The following is a 13,224-nucleotide window of genomic DNA, read 5'->3' as shown; positions in this document are numbered from 1 at the left end:
ATTTAATCATCTTTCATGTACAATCATTTGAGGGAAAAAATATTAATCAAGATGAGCTAGAACATCACAATATAACTTCCAGAAATTCTGCTTTGCCTTCCATCAACTTGTGAGCTCCACTAATGGAAACAGGATGATTTAGGTGACTTAAGTGTTTAGGCACCTTATTGCTATTGAAATGGTATAAATCAGGTGCTGGAATACCTTAATGCCTTTTCCTCTGTCATCTCTACTAAGGAGGGATCACAGCAGTTACAAGGAAGTGTCATGATGAACTCCTATCTGGATTTTAAAGATAGGTAAATGCTATTCAATCACAGTCAGTAAAACTTCACTATTCCTTATCTGACCATCATTAAAATCTTGAATAAGCATGTGCTAATTGGGGCTCGATTGCTCAGCAGAGGCACTGCAGAGGCAGTATCTGCTGTGAATTAACTATACATTTGCTAATTCTTGCTAGGGATATGACCTGAATTGTCAGGAAAGCCCCAGTGCTGCAATGCATAAACATGCAATGAAAGATTTGTGTCGTGGTACTTGAAAAGAGGATGTGAGGAAAGGGAGATCTCTGTACTCTCTACCTTGTCTTTTGTATGCCACTGTGGTTATTTTGTATGCAAGAGATTTGTATGCCAGGGTGCAGTGATCCGTTGCCTTGCCTCAACTTTCTGTCTAGAAAACAAGAAAACACCTCATGGAGAAGAAGCTGCTTGATGTCTTGAATACAGATGATGTGCACAGAATATTTAAATCTCATCCAAGTTTTGTTTAAGATTCCATTAGGATGCGATTGTGAATGAGCTTCTTTTTGCATATGTAATTAGAAAGCAGAACAGATGGGAAAGGCATAGTTTAAAGTGATGTGTTCATTAAAATAACCAAAACTGAGACTCCTCAGGCTTATGACTTTTTTCCCCCCATTTTGAGTTTGACAACTGTAAATGACAACAATGAGATCTCTTTTGCATCATTTTTATTGTTAGATATCACCACTGTTCTTTAGGGCAGATTGATTGTTCATTCCTTCATTCCCTCGTATGTGGTTTGTGCTCAGTTAAGATAGACTAGGAAGCAGTGGGTATTAAGAGGCAGACACTACATCAAGGGATTTATTTTAATTGCATTTACTGTAAGAAAGATCTGTTGGGATTTAAAAAATAATATAGTGATTTTAATGTTCTTTTAAAAAAGATCTGTGTGGACTGTATCCTGATAACTACTGTTATCCCTTGGGTTATTTCTACTCTTAACTTTCAGGTTTTTAAATGAAAATGAAATAATTTTAAGAAATATAATTGTTTTTTTTATACACACACATACACAGAGTCTATTTTTTTACTAGAAGGAAAGTCTTCTAAAACTAGTCTAACAATGTGCAAAACATATATGCTAAAGTGAGTAAAGGCTAATCCTTACTCTCCCCACCAAAAAAAAAGAAAAAAATTTTTACATAGTTTAAAGACATGAAAAGTGTACTTTATCAGAGAGCTTGGCACTGTTAAGTGCCACTAGAAATCAGTAGATCTATTCTCAGGGACTTGTCATGGACACTGGTAAGGCTGGTGTGCTGCTTCAGCCTTTCAGTAGTCAAGATTAATGCTGATGCTGAGCTCTCTATAGACTTAGAGCTTTCAGTTCTTCTCCTACCCATGCAAAATGAGTTTTGCTAGATGCATTTTATAAGGAACTTAGAAATTCAGAGTTTACTGGACCCCAGTTCTTTCTACACCTCTAGAAAGCTGCTGTTGAAACTTGTGGGGAGGTAGGACATAGGTTGGCTCTAATTTGTCAGTTTTCAGCAAATGTGGTCTGATTTGGGGTAAATTCTAACAATGAATTCTAGAGAAAAAGTTATCTAGTCATCATTTCTGTTCCCTTCTTCTCTGTGATATTTAACTTTTTGCAAAATATATATAGGTAATTTTAAATAGAGGGTGACTATAATCATGCTGCTATTTTTTCGGTATTTGTTGCTTTCTGAATATCACCCTTTGCTTATTCTGATGCAGTATTCATTATTTGCCCACCATTGGTGTCATGTACAATCTTGTTTACAAATGCGCTACTGCTGTTATGTGCTGGAAAGAAGAGCCCTTCAAACATGCAAAAGCTACTACTCTGAAGATAGGGACTGGATTATGAATGCATATTTAGTTAGAACAACAGATGGATAGAAGAAATAAACCAATGTATGCTGTTTATGATAAGGAAATAAAGGTTTGCCCATACCAATATCGGGAAAAGATTGTTTCAATTAGAAGTGCAGCCCTGTATGAGGACAAGAAGCAGCTCGAAGTGCAAGGTCTTTAATCATCCAAGACTTCTGTATATGCGTAGTTTTTCTCAGTGTGACTAGAGCCACTCAATGCCATATTATTCATAGAATCATAAAGTGATTTGGATTGGAAGGCTCCTTAAAGATCATCTAGTTTCAACACCTTCTACTAGACCAGAAAGCCTCGTTCAGCCTGGCCTTGAACACTGGCAGGAATGGGGCATCCACAACATCTCTGGGCAACCCGTTCCAGTCTCACCACCCCCACAGCAAAAAAACTTCTTCCTAACATCTGATGTAAACCTACCTACTTTCAGTTTGAAGCCATTCTCCCTTTTCCTGTCACTTCGTACCCTTGAAAAACATCTTTCTCCATCTTTCTTGTAAGCTCCTTTCAGGTACTGGAAGGCCGCAGTTAAGTCACCCCAAAGTTTCTCTTTTCCAGGCTGAACAATCCCAGCTGTCTCAGCCTGTCTTCATGGGAGAGGTGCTCCAACTCTCTGAGCATCCTTGTGGCTTCTTCTGGACTTGCTCCAGCAGGTCCACATCCCTCTTATATTGGGGACCCCAAAGCTGGAAGAATGTTATTTGCTCTAGGTAAAGTCTTTGTCTACAATGTATAATAAAATGGACAGAGGAAGACAAGGCAAAAAGGAAAACCGCCATTGATGTCCTGCTTAAGTATAATGGAGACAAACAGTGCAGGTAGATTTATGCTGTTTAGAAGTTTGGGCCTCTTTTGTATTGTTTTCTTTACTGTTTACTGTAGAAAATGGCTGCCCATATTTTCTCTGAAGTGCAGTAAATGAATGATCTCAGTATTTCAAAGATTTCCTTTTGGTCTTGATTTACCTTTTATGTGGCAGAATGACAAGCAATGTCTTGGAAAATAGCAAGGTATCAAACAGTATTGATTTTGTGCTATTGCAGTGACCTAGAAAGTGTTATTTCTCATTGAAAGATTTTGTTGTGTTTTCCCCATACAAATAAGCAGATTCAAACTCTAAGAATGTTTTAGATTAAGTATTAAAAAGGTATATTTTGTTTTCTTGCTGAAAATCTATAGAAATGTTATATGATTAGATAAAATAATCACCTGAATTTTAACTACCACAAAACCTACATCTTATATCTATAGTTGTTCATAGTTTGTTTTCTAATGAAATTACTGAGTAAGGATCCTTTCCTTCTTTAATTCTCATCATTGAAAACTTTTTATTACTCATTTGAAAGAGTTGACCACTAGACTTACTGCAGTACTGGTATTTTTAATTTTGTGATTTGAAGTAGGGAATGATGGACAAGTATGACTAAAACAAGAGTGAATTCTTCTAATAGAAATTAATGTTTCCGGTTTCAGTCACGAATGAAGATTAAAGTGCCAAATTTTTGAAAGAAAGATTTCTAAATGAAATGGAACAGAAATTTAAAAAAAAAAATCATTGTCTCCCTTCTTGTAGTTCTGTAAATTCAGTAGCCTAAGTGAGTTCAGATAAAAATCTAAAATCTGTATGCCTACCCCAGCTTTGCTACTTATGGACAATTCATCGGGGGAATGATAAGAAAGTAAGGCTAAATCATCGCATAGACTGTCTTCATGTACAGTAAATGGGAGGTAGCTTACTCAACTTTGAATAGGTAGCTGAAATATGTAATTAATAAAAAAAATTAATAAAAATGGTACATGAAAGTTTGAAAAAATAGACCAAGGTTGACTTGAATTCTTTATACTAGAAATATGTTATGTGCTATATTTTACATGTGTCATTCAGAGATAGACTATGTTTTTATACTGTTTTTTGTTCCAGAGAATGAATCTGTAGAATAAAATTCAATAAAAACATGAAATGCACTGGAGTTTTCATAATTAAAAAAAATTAAATCTTTGAACTTCAACTCTTGTAATGAAACTAACACTGTTTGTTAGCAACTGTCTTTATTTGGTAAAAAAATCATAAAAAAAACCTTTTACAAGTTCTTAGAATTCTGAATATAGTTTTATGTCTTCTGAATAAGAAATCATACTGAATGCGTTTTTCAGTAGTTTGGTCAGTCTGAAGTAAGAGCAGATCATATGATTTTCTGTAGCTTATTTTGAAAATAAAGCTTTATGAAATCTTTCATAGCCACCTTTTACCACAGGTATGCTCTATCTGGCTTTGCTGATTAAGATTTGTAGGTTTTTATGCACAGGAAAGTTTCTTGGATGCTTGGAAACATGTGGGCCACATGCTCAGTGTTGACTTTACTGTCACTGAACTTGCAGTTCTCTATTAACAAAGGTTCACGTACAGTCAGTCTTCCTCAAGTTGGAATGAGTTGCCTTGTTTGTGATGTAAAGTGCTATATAATATAAATAAGAGTATCCAGTAGCTCTCTTGGTTAACCTCATTGAATCAATTATTTTGGCTGCTGAGTGGGTGAATATGTTTATTCATATCAAATTCTGGAATAGCATGAAAATAAGAAGTAGATATTGTCTGCAATTGATTTTATTGCACCTTTACTACCAAAAAACTCCATAAATGCTCCTTATCTTTTTAATGAAAGTAAACTGTACTATATAATCTGTTTAATATCTTTAAAACATTTTTTTAGGTATAATCTATTTCTAATTTGTAGCTCACAATGATTTTATAATATACTGTAGCATCTGTCATTAAAAGGCAGTACATGAAATAAAGGGAGCATCATACAAAAAAACTTGTATCAAATGCCTTTTTTTTTCCATAATAAAAAGTACAAATAATGAATGTAATAAAATTCAGAATATAGCCTGTAACCATTAAAAATGAACTCTTTACACCAAGGTGTGAATAATAATACTGAATAGCAATTGTTCCACAATTTTAATATGCCACTGCAGTTTCAGTACAACATCAAGCCCATTGAAAACTACTAATGTGCTGTCACTTGGTTGCTTCCTTAAAGATAATTCATTATTCTGTCATAATGTACTGGCCATAAAATTAAGTGTTTTTCAAAAATAATGCCATATTGTGGAAATCAAGTTTGATTTCCAAATTCATCACTCCTTTAAAAAGGCAAAATGTGTTAGATATATTATTTGTCAGTAAATCCTCTTTTCCCTGTCCAGTATCAAACCAACTTCTGAATCCCAATGAAGAAGCTGGGTTTTATTCAACAAAATATAAAATGATATGCAGAGCTGTATGTGCACATTTCTGGGAATGTGAGATTTTTGTACCTTCTTAGAGCAGCTGGAGATACAAATGTACTTAAATTCTTCCGATAAATTTGGGGTGTTTGCAAGATTTCACAGTGGGGAAATTTGTATACAATCCAATATTTTCATAACTTATTTAGAGCGTGCACCTGAAAAAAAAAAAAAAAGGATCTCTGAACCATTAGAGGTTACATGTATCACCAACAAAATGAACAAAGTAGTCACCTTCCTGAAATAGCACAGCTTGATGAATAAAAGGGGAAGAGGACACTTCTAATTGATACTCAGAGGTCGCTTCTGGTGAATGGCTGAGGTCTGCCCTCCCATTTAGAGTGATCATCGTTCCCTTAACATGCTGGTCTGCTAAGCGGCACATTTAGCTGTATTTCAGCAAGTTTCTCCTTTATCCTTTTGACTATTTGTTTATTTACTTACATGGAAAAGCCAGAGGGCAAATATGAAACTGAGATATGAGATAATATTGTTTGCTGCTCTTCGCAATATTGACTAAAAGTCTTGTTTCTCACTTATTAGAAATGGTTATAGGGCAGACTGTCTTGCAATACTAGTATTTCCATCTCCTGGCCTAGATGGAACTATTGTGTCATTTATCTCTAACTTTTGTTAAGCATTATGTGAAAAATGCTTTCTGCCTCTTCTGACATAAAAAACAAACAACACCCACCCCCAAAAAAACAGCAATCTGAGAAAATAAATGTTTGCACTAATTTTTTCCAAACTTTTCAATAAATTTGTAGGAGAAGACTCTTTGAAACCTAGTTGTAGTTTACAATGAATATGTTTATCAGTTACAGAAGGCCAGTCTTGTCTCAGTAATATGAATATGCTAAATGAAGAAATTATATCCTATTATACTGAAATGTCTTTTCTTTTAAATATGCTTAACACAATCTTCTGGTTTAATGTAAATCTTCTGCATAAATAAAATGTATAAAAAATGTAGCATCTATTTGAACCTTCTTAAAACTATACTAGATCATCCTATTTCAACAATTGCATTGCTGAAGGAAATTTTATTGAGTGATTTAGTAGCTTTTTCTTTCATAATAATTTTTTAAAATGCTCACATTTGAACCCGATTTTTTCCTGTAGCCACCAAAATGGTTTTTACAAAGATAGCTTCTGTACAGGCACAGTTTCTTATCCTTTGTGTCCTATCAGCCTCAGTTATGTCAGTTGGATGGGGATGTTAGGATAGGGAGAGAAAACATCATCTCTACTATAACAACAAGAATGTAGAGCTAACTGCTCCAAAATCCATGTATAGCAATTATAAAGAAGCTATTTTCTATTTTAAATTAAATTACCATTCTCTGCAAAAATAGAGCTAGTTTGAATGTGGGAACGTGAGGGAGTACTGCAAGTGCTTTTCAGTAAGGGTGTTTGTGTGGTTTTGTTTGTTTGTTTTAAAAAGCATTTAATGATTCCCTACAGCTGAAATATCCTGTTTACTTTGCTGGGTAGTGCAGGGAGAAAGCATCTGTTGTAAATCTTAAAAAAAATAACAAATTTGATGTCAATGGTGTAGTGCTGCTCTTTTAATTACAATGAAAGTCAACCTCTTATGACATCAGATCATTCTGTTGATATCACAACATTAAAATGTCCCATGACCTGCAAACATTAACACCTGTAGCAGCTGAATAATTTTTAGGCTTGCCTATGACTGAAGCAATGCTGCCGCCTAATGATGGGAGTATACAAGATGCAGTATAGCAGAGAGTTTCTTGCTTGGCAAGCAGGCTAGGTTTGTGACATCAGTTGAAGCCTATAAGTGAAATTAGAAGCCACAAAAATTGGCCCATGGACTAGGCGACATGATTTGATGTTGTGCCAGAACATTTATTTGGTTCAAAGTTAAAAACAAAAAAAAAAGACCCTGTAAATCACATCAAGTCTGTAAATTTTTGGTTTTCTGTGTATTTATGTCTGTATGGTCATGAAGAAAATGATATTCCACTTTTTCTCTGTATTGATAGATGGATTGTTTATTATTTCATGTATTTCCTAATACTTATCATTGTGGTAAATATATCATTATAATATCTCTCTTAGAAATTTTATTATTCTTTGAAGAATCCTACTACAGTTTTCCCTTGAGTATTTTTATTTCAGAAGAATAAGAAATTGCATTAATGTCTCAATACTACTTTTATCTCTGCATCATTGGCCTTCTTTATTTAGAACAGTTTAATGTAGTCTAGTAGCTGAGAATATTGTTAATAGCATTACTGTCAAGTTAATTCATAGACCCATAAGGAGCAATAATATTTCTGTAAGGCATCTGCCAGTGTAATCTGTGACAGCTTGTACAACCAGCAGATCAAAACTTCATCCAGCCCTGCAGAACCTGTTCCTTTCCCAATTTTCCTGGTAGATCTTTCATTTTGTGCAGTATGGTGAAACACAGGAAAGCATAATGCTTGCTCTTATTTCCTCACGTTTTATCTATATTATCTCTTTAAATTGAAATGTTATTGAAAATACATACAAAATCCAACAATTGTTATTGATTTGTGCCAACTTACTCTGACAAAGGACTGCATGTCAAATTGGTCAACCCTTGAACAATTATTATTTGGCAAAACTTAATAAGCTGTAATTAAGGCATTATAAAGGCATTGATTGTTTTGTAGGCATCCCCTTAAATCATTATAATTATATCAAAACATGATTAAGACAACAGAGTTAATGTACTTAAAACCTGTGCTAATGATTGCTATGCATATTTTTAAAAATGGGTAATCATTTCTTTTATATATGTTCTAATTTTTTTGGTATTGTATTCCTCTCAGCTGGGCTGCCTTCCAGTAATCAGCATCTTCACAACGAGTTCACTTCAAAGTGAATGTTTGAGATCTAAATCTCTCTTCTGCTTCAACTCAACAGGTGCAGGAGGTTGGTCTCCATCAGACAGTGATCATTACCAATGGCTACAGGTGGATTTTGGGAACCGGAAACAGATCAGTGCTATTGCAACTCAAGGCAGGTACAGCAGTTCTGACTGGGTCACTCAATATCGGATGCTCTATAGCGATACAGGGAGAAACTGGAAACCCTACCACCAAGATGGAAATATCTGGGTAAGTAATTGGTGTAAAATGGAAGCATATACTGTAGTGATGTTGATTGACTGTGTTGTTAGAAACTCTACACCTCATACAACTCTTTAGTGTTGTTTTTATGAGGACAGAACAGAGCTTTGCTCAGAACACAGTGTTGCAGCTGCTGTCAAGAGGGCTATCCCCAAATTAGCAAAGCCCACTTTGACATGATAATGTCTAGCAGAATAGGCAGATATGTTTTGGTTGTTGGTATTCCTCAATGAGTCTCTTATGCTTTGCCTTTTCTTTCTCTGCCTTTTCTTTTTACTAACTTCACAGAATGAGACACAAAAGTGGTTTTGAAAATCCTGCTGTTAAACATAACATTTTGGAAGGCAATTTCTTCTTTGTGTGTACATGTGTTGGGGAGCAATTTTATCATGTATGTATTGTTTTCCATATAGGTGCTACATGAATGTGCTGGTTTGGGCTGGAATAGAGATAATTTTCTTCACAGTAGCTGGTATGGGGCTATGTTCTGGATTCTTGCTGGGAACAGTGTTGATAATTCAGGGATGTTTTCCTTACTGCTGAGCAGCTCTAACACAGCCTGAAGGCCTTTTCTGCTTCTCACATCTCTCTGCCAGCAAGTAGGCTGGGGGTGCACAAGAAACTAGGAGCGGACACAGCCAGGACAGCTGATCCCAACTGACCACAGGGATATCCCATATCACATGGTATCATGCTCAGCATATAATATTGGGGGAAGAAGGAAAGGGGGAGGTTTGGATGAAATTTGTGTTCCCAAGTCACTGTTACACGTAATAGAGCTCTGCTTTCCTAGGGATGGCTGAACACCTGCCTGCCTGTGGGAAGTGGTGAATGAATTCCTTTATTGCTTTGCTTGTGCATGTGGCTTTGCTTTACCTATGAAACTGTCTGTGTCGCAACCCATGAGTTTTCTCACTTTTCCTCTTCTTTTCACCATCTCACTGTGGGGGAGAGAGCAAGCAGCTGTGTGGTGCTTAGCTGCTGGCTGGGTTTAAACCACGACAAGGGATATTTATGCTATAATAATTTAAGGAAAAAGCATATAATTTGGTTTTGGTTTTTTACATTTTTCATGGATAAACTGCTAATTTCATTCTTGCTGAAAACGGTAGCCTTCCATTTTGCTGACAAAAAAATGATAGCTATTACCTAACATGCCTGTCCTCATAGCATTTCTTTCAGATGATATTCTTTTTCAAAAATATACTTTGAAAACAGCAAAATGCTATCATTCTTTCTGAAATCAAATTAAGTTGATTAGCCAATATGTAAAAGCAGACAAGATTTAACTTTGTGATATCTTAGAGTCACTTTTTTGTTAGCTGCTGCTTTTATTAAGGTCTGTTATTAAAAATGAGTGTCAAATATAGAGCATAAGGTGAATGATTTTATCTGTATAAGAGAAACTCAGTTAATATGTGGAATACATAGAGGTAGTCATTTTTTTATTACAGTATTGATTTATTGAGAAAACCTCCTCCGTGTGCCAGATAGGATTCTGAAAAAGGGAGAATTTAAAGCTGGGGAGATAGACAACATTGAAAGAAAACATTGGATGCTGCTTTAGATTCCATAGAACTTGGTGGTATGAGTGTTTTTCAGCAGGGTAAGGGAGAATTTGTTCTTAAGGTTTATAAATAGAAAAAGTTTCTCTTTTGAGGCCACTTAGGTATATAAAAATACTTACAGCATTTAGTGTGTCTATTATCTTAAATGTATAAAAGCTTCAGCAACTACTATTGAAACGACCAAGAATGAGAGAGGGCTATGCAGCTGATTGAGTGAGTGATATATAAAGCAGAACAGTTGGGCTGAGGAAAAAATCTGTTCTTAATACATTGAAGGCAAATCTTTCAGTGACATGTAGTTCGGTTGATTTAGTCACATCTGTGATTGCTTGTTTCCAAAGTGGACCAACTCTCTGAGTGAGAACTTTGTAGCAAGTCTTTATTCTTATATCATCACTTCATATATTCATATATATGACAGTTTCTTCATGAAAGAATATTTCCTTTTTGCCTCTTTATTGGCAATTATATATTCTTGGTGGATTCCGGGGGCAAACTGCCGGTGTGTTATAGACCATTGACATCACATGCAAAAGTGTGTGATGAACCATGCAGGTCTGCTGCTTCTATTTGGAATGTTAAATCTTTGGGATATACTCTAGCAAGCTGTTTGTGGCAGTACTGCCATTGTTCGTGTCCTGAAATTTTTACCCAATACTAGAAAAGTAGTTTTAAAAAAAAAAAAGTGTTTACCAGCTTTCTTTTTAAGAATAAAGGTGAACTATTAGCAAAAACCCCAAACAAACAAACAAACAAAGTTGACTCTACTTCTAACTTGCCTAAAACAGTATTTTTTCAGTGGTTAAGTGATACCTAAGCTTTGGTTTAGTATTGGAAACACTGTGTTTATTAGTTATTAGTAAATATTAAACTTAATAAATTCCCAAGATACAGGAGGTGCCTGAGCATGGAGAAATTTTGTTGTACTATTGTAGTAGTAGTGTTAGAAGGAGACAGGCTTCCTTGATGTGAAAATGGGATAGTGCAGAGTTTCCCATCTCATCTTCCTCTTTGTGTCAATTTGTACAAGAAATTAAAAGCAGCAAAAACTGTGAAGGACAAATCAGATGATATAAGCCAAGCATCCATCATTGGCAGTTTAAACTCATAGAGTCAGATTCTTCCTGACTGAAATGACTGTCGTGATCTTAAAAATCTCACGTGATTCTGGTGGCCTTGGAAATCCTTCTGAAAAGAATTTATTCTTTTCCTTTGGATTTGAACCTTTTCAAAAAAATTATCCACGTGAGAAATATGCTACGTAGCCTTTGTTTACTCTCCCCCTTTCATCATTCCTGTACTTGAGTGTCATGGTTTTCTGACAACTGTAAATTTAAAACTAAAGGCAAAAGCAAAGAAAAAGAGGAACAGAGAAGTGCAGAGTTCAACAATATTTAATACTAAAGTAGTTATGATAGCAAATGACACAGAGGACACATATGGGGGGGAAAGGAAATAAAAATAAAGCTAATTAGATGAATTGGAGAGAGAGAGCAAAGGAGAAATAATCTGCAATAAAGATCTAGTTAGGAAAAAAACATTGCAATCTGCATAAAAGGCTGAAGTGAACCCCTTCTGTATGCGTTAGGCTGGGAGGAAAAGAAGTTCTATAATTACCTCTTAAGTAGGAGAGAAATCAAAAGGCTGTTGGGAGGTCTGTGATGGGGAAAGTGCTTTCAAGGTGAATTTAGAGTAAGCTTCCCAGTGAAATAGATTTTCTGACCCCACCCCTCCTGGGCTCTTGGATATTTTCAATTTTCATGAATTTTAATAAGATGAGTGAATGTGGCCTCTTTCCATAAAATGCCTAGCAACTAGAGAATTTTGATCACCTCTCCTACCTCCACTCTTGTAGTCTGAGATTTTAATTTTGATGGGTCATGAGATTTCCCTTCATATGTCAATCCACTGGGGCATTTTATGTACACAATATATCTTTGTTTTGGAATAGATGCTCATTTGGTTTCTACATCACTGCTATCTGTCTATTTATCTAACAAATACATACCAGAAATTATTCTACATATAATATTGTTTCTATTTTCTAACTCAGATATAGGTGATGTAAATGTTTCACACTAAGCATAATGCAAATATGCCCTATAGGTGTAGTAAGAAAATGCTGACATTAAGACTCAAATTATACTCATTAGTGGCAGAGCACGAGCACCTCTAAGATTGAAGCCTTTCCTAAAGGAAATTGGAAGATCCTTGCTAGAATTGAAGAGGTCCTATGAGGTATCATCTTCGAAAATTTGATTACTTTAGTAGAACTTGTTATCACCTCTCATCTATCTCATCATCTTATTCTTGAGGATGTCAAAGTCAGGGTGATGAAGGAAAAAGTGTTATGGTAATTATGAGTTTAAAAATAATACTGATAGGAAAGGTGGAGTTCAGTTTCTCTGTACATGACCTCCAAATTATATTCTGTACTTGACCCTTGTCTTCAGCCTCTGTGAACTTCAGTGGAGTTCCAAAGATTTAAATGAAAGCTTGATTTCTTGATTAGAGAAAATCTAGATCTGGACCAAGTGGCTACTGCGTCAGTTGAAAGCAATAATGTATTTCTGATTTTTTTTTGTTTTTCTTTCAGTTTTAATTAAACTTAGAGTATATTATGCATAACATCTACGTTTTTATTATTTTTATTACTGAAAAGATATTAAGTCATTACATAGGTTTTACTATGAATAATGAATTTTGGAAAGGAATGTAAATTATCTACTGGCTTTAAACCATTTTTTTTAGGTGAAATAATCAGGAATCGAATGAGTTAGGTGTAAAATGAATTTTGCATTTATCTGGGCACTGAGGAACAACTTACTATTTGATCAATACATTATCTTAATTTACACAAAGAGAATTTACATGGTTCTCCCTTGGTATTGAAGGAGGGACGTTGGTACAGCACAGAGTATTCAGCTGGCATGGGAAAAACAAGCACGCAGCATTTCATAGTATTTTGCTGTAGTATTGAGCCAAAACTCATTGTGAAAGGAAGCACAAGTGAGTTGGATAATTAACTTTTTCAAGCGGTGTGAGATTTCAGATGTTTAATACTCGTGGGTGCCT

General features: G+C 35.1%; 1 protein-coding gene across 1 annotated transcript in view; it reads left to right on the top strand.

Moving 5' to 3' along the window:
- Window positions 1–13,224, top strand: part of CNTNAP2 (contactin associated protein 2) — a 1,021,678-nt gene that overhangs the window by 343,633 nt on the left and 664,821 nt on the right. Inside the window, exon 3 of the mRNA XM_039378395.1 lies at window positions 8,376–8,569. Coding sequence (XP_039234329.1) covers window positions 8,376–8,569 — 194 coding nt within the window. The remainder of the gene's footprint in view (window positions 1–8,375; window positions 8,570–13,224) is intronic.

Source organism: Pipra filicauda, unplaced genomic scaffold, assembly GCF_003945595.2.
Source record: "Pipra filicauda isolate LSUMZ 115617 unplaced genomic scaffold, ASM394559v2 scaffold137_size4652046_pilon, whole genome shotgun sequence".
Lineage (NCBI taxonomy): Eukaryota > Metazoa > Chordata > Aves > Passeriformes > Pipridae > Pipra > Pipra filicauda.
This window is presented reverse-complemented; position numbering and strand designations above follow the sequence as displayed.